The sequence below is a fragment of the Populus euphratica genome, unplaced genomic scaffold (assembly GCF_000495115.2).
Source record: "Populus euphratica unplaced genomic scaffold, PopEup_1.0 scaffold5.1, whole genome shotgun sequence".
NCBI lineage: Eukaryota > Viridiplantae > Streptophyta > Magnoliopsida > Malpighiales > Salicaceae > Populus > Populus euphratica.
This window is the reverse complement of record NW_011499848.1, coordinates 3,192,438-3,198,421: the sequence shown is the minus strand read 5'-3', so window position 1 is coordinate 3,198,421 and position 5,984 is coordinate 3,192,438. Positions and strand designations below refer to the sequence as shown.

Genomic DNA, 5,984 nt, shown 5'->3' with positions numbered 1-5,984 from the left:
AGTGGCAAACCTTAATCCCCAGGGTCTGTCTTAAAAAAAAAAAAAATCAATTGCAGTAGCTTCAAAGAATTTGCCGGAATGGCAGTAGTGAAATTACAAGGCATGGTTGCAGTTCATCCCTCCTTTCAATAAGTTTCCCTTCTTCTCTTCAAGCTCAAACGTTAACAAATTCTTAACTTTGTAATTTTGTTGTTGATTGTTTAAGCAGTTACTCCTTGTTATAAGCAATTTTCTTTTTAGAGCTTTTATCTTGGCACATATTTTTAATGTCATGATATCCTTCAAAATTCAAGCACATTTTTTTTTCAAATCAATTTTTTTTAAAAAAAGAGTGCAAATTAGAGAAGACTTGGGACTTTTGCAATTAAGAAAAGAATGAGAGCGATGAGAAAAGGAAATGATTTTTTCTGTGAAATCTCTATATAAATTGATGTTTCAACTTCATAAAATATGGGTCTTATGAATGAAATATATTTGTATAAAATTACTCATAAGATACACATACATTTCTTAACTAAATAGTGCATAATATGCTGACATGCGCAAATAAGTTCTGGTAAATAATACTAGAACTACTCTACTGTGGGGCAAAACCATGGTGGTAGTTTATTGATGTTGGTAGTGTATATATAGGTTTGTTATAACGAAGTATCTGCTGCAAATTCTTCCCGTGAATAATCAGGCAAGCGAAAAGGAGTCAATGAATCTCTTTTGTAGTCAGATTACTAGGCTCTATGATTCATAAAGGTTTACCCAATCAACCTAGCGAGCAGAATAACAATAGCGCAAAAACAAGCACAGGAGCACAGGAGACCCGCATAGGTAACCAGATGCCTGGCGCTTAGGACAAGAAGCATCCTGATTCCTGAGTGCACAACTTAAGCCAGCTAGGATATCAAACAAATAACTGAGTGGGCAGTCCATGGAGGTTCCAATAAATCCAAGGAAGAGATCTGTACATGTTAACCATCCATGCATTTGACATTATATGGAAGGCATAACGAGTTCAAATGCTACAGAATTACAAAATCGGCCGTATGGCAACAGCCCATCTCCTGCGTGCAAGGATCAATGAGAGCACAGGACTGAGAAAAACGATGGTGGGTGGGGTTGGACAAAACCGTTCACCATTTCTTAAACCTGTCAAAACAAGTTTGCAGTCAACGATGCAGATAGCTGATTCGAAACACATGCGCATACGTGAAGTCAACTTTAGGGAAGAATACCCGTGGAAAACACGAGATGTCATCTAACATAAGTCCATTAGGGAAAGCCGGGTTGTAGCTTCTGAAAATAACACATGAAAGGGGTTGTGATATTAGCTTTTAAACCATTACCAAACACTTGTAAGCCACAGCCACAACCAAATTGGTGATCCTCAAACGAGTACTTAGCATCCAATTCCTAGAAGTCCTGTAAAAAGCCCTACCCATAAACCAACTTGTGCTAGCAAAACCTTAGCACTAGAAGGAGAAACTGCCCACCTCTTCATCTTCATCCTCATCTATAACATCTTCCTTGTCAGTAAACGTCTCAAAATCATCATCTTCAATGTCCTCATCCTCCTCAACCATGTTATCATTCTGAGCTTTATCCTTCAAACCAGTGCTCAAAACAACAGACTGTCCCCCTGATTGTTCCATGTCCCTCCTCAGCTTTTCCATGTTGTGTTTTCGCTGCCCTTCCTCCATTTGTTGCTTCTCTGCCCGTCTCTTGTCAAGATCAGACCTAAAACCATCAAGATCCATGGGTTAGACAAGCAAAAGCAAAACAATGGTAGTTGAGAGTAAAGAATTGATCAAAACAACAACATTTATTGACTTGAGGGCTAAAGGAAATACTTGTAGGTTTCCATATACTCCTCAGCACTGGCTTCGATAGCCTTAAAGAAGGCATCCATTCCAGCTCCAGAAACAGCAGAGACCCCAACTGATCTCAAATTTTTGTAGAATTCATCGAGGACAAGGGAAAGGCTTTGAGCAAAAGTAGACATGTATGAATCATCTGACCTCATTGCTGCTTGAAAGGCTTCAAAATCTTCCATCCACTGCACAAGTTATAACACTCAGAACAAGAATCTTGTGAAAACAAGTGGCAAAGATCAAAACCTAACATTACATACGAAAACTCAAGAGCAACACTCCTAAATAGAGAACACCGAAGGAAAATGAAACATCCAGAGAAATTGACTTCTGAAAGCAATGCTACAAAAAATTGCAAATACAGCATTCTAATGTCAAAAAACAGTCCCTTGAAAGCTAGGGATCTGATTGAAAACCTTGAAATTTTCAGTACACTTCTTGTTTAGTCATGTTTCAGATCCCTTGACAACACTGTTTTCATTGATCCTTAATTCTGAAACCAATCCTACATGGCTATCAAACTTCAATCATAATTGGACTGGAATATATTGGGAGAGTCTGGCATGATGAAAATTTCCCTACAAATATTATTTCAGCTATTTAATTGATAAAATTGTTGAACATGTTATGCATCCCACGGGCTTAAGCCCAAAATCACTTGAGCATTATTGCATCCTAGCTAGGCCTCCAACTCCCTCCAACAGTTTTTAAGTACTTCTTTTCCAAATAAGAAAAAGGCCAGTAATGATGCATCAAGAGAAAAGGAAAAAAGTTACACCTCTAAAGCAAATTGGTGTTGAGCCACATCAGTTTTGTTGAACGCCAACACAAGAGGCAACCGTGTCTTGTAGAGTATGCTGCAAGCGTAAAGCATAGTGCTCATGAAAGTTACTGGCCTTGAGGCACGAGGTGTGTCAACTACATAAGCAACCACAGTTGGAAAGGTTGAAGCAAAAGCTTCTGTGATGATAGCTCCAGAAGCAGACCAGGTGAATATTTCAATTTGACCAGGCGTATCCACAAGGACATAATCAAGCTGATCTGCTCGGTTCTCAATGACTTGAATAACCTGAAAATGTGAATACAAAAGCGAGGAAGTATTGGAAATACGAGAATGGCCTGAAAGTTGCAGTGAAAAGGTCTGCATGCAGAAAAATAGAATTGCAAGACAGGTTTCCACCGTCCAATACCCTCGCCCAAAATTGCTACCCACTAGTTAACACTTAGACTGCTGTCTATCAGGATGAAAATAGCTGTGCAACTGACTACTCAATTGCCAACTGAAATTTTCATTAGAGTCAATAGTGGTAAGGTTTCAGTTACGATGGTAAGAATAAATCACAGACAATATGTAATGAAGGATAAGAATGAGCCCTTCCAAGGAAGAAAAGCTGCGGGTAAATTTTACCTCGTCAAATTTTGTTGCAAACAAGTTAAGAGATGTCAGGATTCCGCCATTTGGTCCAAGATTAAACTGCTTCATCACTTCCTTGTACTTAACGGTGTCCCTTATATCAATATTTGCACCATAGGGGAGAGTCATCACAGCAGGATCAAGGTTGAGCACATAACCACAAATCCTTGAAGCTTGTGTGTGGCAAACCAACCTGTGAAGAAAAGTTGTTTTTCCACATCCTGTCCAAATACAGTAACAATGTTATGAATATAAGCTGACAAAAGCGCAGGCAGCAGGGATTATTGAAACGCGATAACATTAATAATAGATCTGCTAAAGAACCAAACCATAGAGTACTCATTACATATGCTACCGATAGATATGCTTTTAGATCTCGCATGTAAAGCTCTCCTGTATTATTTATTGTAATACAAAACTGCAATGCACATATGATCAGATGTTATGTATGGTAAAATTAAAGGACACTTGCATTTATTTTGTACACAGAATAATACTTGTTCAACAAACTTGCTAGATTACCTGCCATTCCAACAACGATGATGATAACCGGTTTTCTTCTGAATGAATGGGCCTGCCCAGATGACGATGCTTCCACATTCAATTTATTCATTGAGTCAGTTAATTCATCCTTTTCTTCAGCAGTTCCCTTCACATCAAAAAATCAAACAATGAGAAACCAATGACACAAACAATTTTTCAAGAAACAAAAAATGAGCTTATTTTCTCACTTCACAGCCAAAACAATCCAAGTAAGCTTCAATTAACAAATACAGGTTGTGCACAGTTTGGTAATTGGATGAAGATATCCAGGTTCTGCAGCACCATTACCAAACAGAAAAATGACAACTATGTTCTTAAATATGTACGATGACTCGGTTTGTATTATTATCTTAAATATATATAAGAATTTTGTAGCCAAAATCATATACCTTGGAATCCACTTGCATTGATGATGAGCCCTCATCCCCGGACTTGACATCAAATTTATCGAGCTTAGAGTCAATATCCATTTTCACTATATTAAAAAAAAAAAAAAAAATCAAGTCAAACCGACTGATAATATACAGAGGGAGCTATAAACTCTAAAAACAATTTCCTCGGTTGCAATCATTGACTCTCCTAGAAACCATAAAATCGTCCGGAAAAGAAAAACAAAAACAAAAACAAGTTAGATAAATCAAAGCCGAACGAAATTTGAGCATAACTAGACCTTAATAATATGTTCTCCACTGAAATAAAGGGTTTCGAGAAAAATAAAAAAGGGTTGGTGATGAATAAAGTATACCTGAGTTGATTGATGAGATAGAGTAGAGTAGAGTCGGTTTGATTTTTATGGGAAATGCGCGGGAGCTCGGAGTTGTGAGAGGAGAGTGAATGTCAGGGACGAGAGAGAGGGGGGAACAGAGAAAGCGAAGTGGACCGAAAGCCTAGAGGGAAAAAAATAAGGGTTCTCTAGCTTATAACTGTATCACGAGCAGCACCGCCATTTTGTTGGAATGCTTTTTATTGACCGTTGATTTGTAATACAATTTGATCAATTTGATGAAGATAATATTTATTTTTGCGGTAAAAGATTATTTTAATTTTTTTTCATATTACTTTAATGTCTTCAAATAAAAAAATTAAAGAATAAAAATATTATTTTAATATATTTTGAAATAAAAAACATTTTTAAAAACAACATTTCATATTATTTTGATATATTTATATCAAAAATTAAAAAAATTAAAAAAAATATTTTAATATATTTTTAAATTAAAAATATCTTAAAACGAAATTACTATCACGTTTCTAAACAATTACGAAATAATATTGAACAGCCGAGCCCACAAGATCTGTTACTAGTATTAATTACCAAGGTTGGATGAGGAAAAAAAAAAAAATCATCACGAAGGTGCAAAACATGTATCCAAGGAGGGAAAAAGGGGCCAGGCGCCCTCACAAAGCCCATGTTCATTAATGGCTGGCTCCCTCGTATCCAACTAAAGAATTACAATTATTATTAAAAAAAATAAAATAAAGAATTAGCATTTTTACTATAATACAAGAGAGAAAAGACCCGGGATTGTAATAGTTTTTCGCAATGTTCTCTCTATTTTTATTTTTATTTTTATTTTTGTATTTTGGCTTCTTTTTTGTTGGTCCCTTAATTTTTAGTTTTCTCTATTTGGTTTTTTAATGTTGTTTTTATATGGGATTAGATTTGGTGGTTTATTTTGGATGCTTAGATTAGGGGTTTTGTAGTGTCAAAAAAATATTTGCTTGATGTGTGATTTGCAAAAACTAAATTAAATTTTATTGATTTAAATATTTAAAGCTATAGGAATCAGATTAAAATAATTGATAAATATTCAACTCCTTTTTCTTGCTAGAATCATGGACTGAAATGCATGGACATAAAAAGGTTGAAATATTTTTTTTTTTGTTTATTAATATTTTTTTCAACTTATTCCTTTCACATTGAGTTTATTTAAGATTGGAGTTCAAGATTTTTTTCGGTGATCAGTATATTAGAATCATGTAAAGTCAAGAAAGATTTTTGGCATATGGTTAATCCTTGATTTTGTAAAATCAAATTCAATTTTTTTTATTTAAAATAATTAAGGTTAAAGCTAAAACAAGAGCATGGAAGAAATTAGAATAGTAGTTGGGGCAAGACTTGAGTTTGATTTGCACTCGTCATAAAATAAAGAGATTGTCATGTT

General features: G+C 35.3%; 1 protein-coding gene across 2 annotated transcripts; it reads right to left on the bottom strand.

The window, feature by feature from the left end:
- Nucleotides 1-939: 939 nt before the first annotated feature.
- On the bottom strand, nucleotides 940-4,736 carry LOC105115512 (GPN-loop GTPase 1-like). 2 transcript variants are annotated; one of them, XM_011012430.1, is made up of 7 exons: nucleotides 4,565-4,736; nucleotides 4,209-4,294; nucleotides 3,796-3,925; nucleotides 3,271-3,494; nucleotides 2,641-2,931; nucleotides 1,842-2,047; nucleotides 940-1,728 (listed from the first exon to the last, which is right to left on the bottom strand). In XM_011012430.1, the coding sequence occupies exons 2-7, from the start codon at nucleotides 4,287-4,289 to the stop codon at nucleotides 1,464-1,466; spliced, it is 1,197 nt and encodes a 398-aa protein (XP_011010732.1). In that variant the 5' UTR covers nucleotides 4,290-4,294; nucleotides 4,565-4,736; the 3' UTR covers nucleotides 940-1,463. The 2 variants fall into 2 exon arrangements, with proteins under 2 accessions (XP_011010732.1, XP_011010725.1); XM_011012423.1 differs by having other exon boundaries at nucleotides 3,271-3,497; nucleotides 3,799-3,925.
- Nucleotides 4,737-5,984: the final 1,248 nt, after the last annotated feature.

Coding starts and splice junctions, on each gene's coding strand:
- LOC105115512 (XM_011012430.1), bottom strand. CDS start 4,289: ATGGATATTGACTCTAAGCTCGATAAATTTGATGTCAAGTCCGGGGAT. Junction 2,048..2,640: donor AACACCAATTTGCTTTAGAG/GTGTAACTTTTT, acceptor TAACTTGTGCAG/TGGATGGAAGATTTTGAAGC. Junction 1,729..1,841: donor GAGTATATGGAAACCTACAA/GTATTTCCTTTA, acceptor TGATGGTTTTAG/GTCTGATCTTGACAAGAGAC.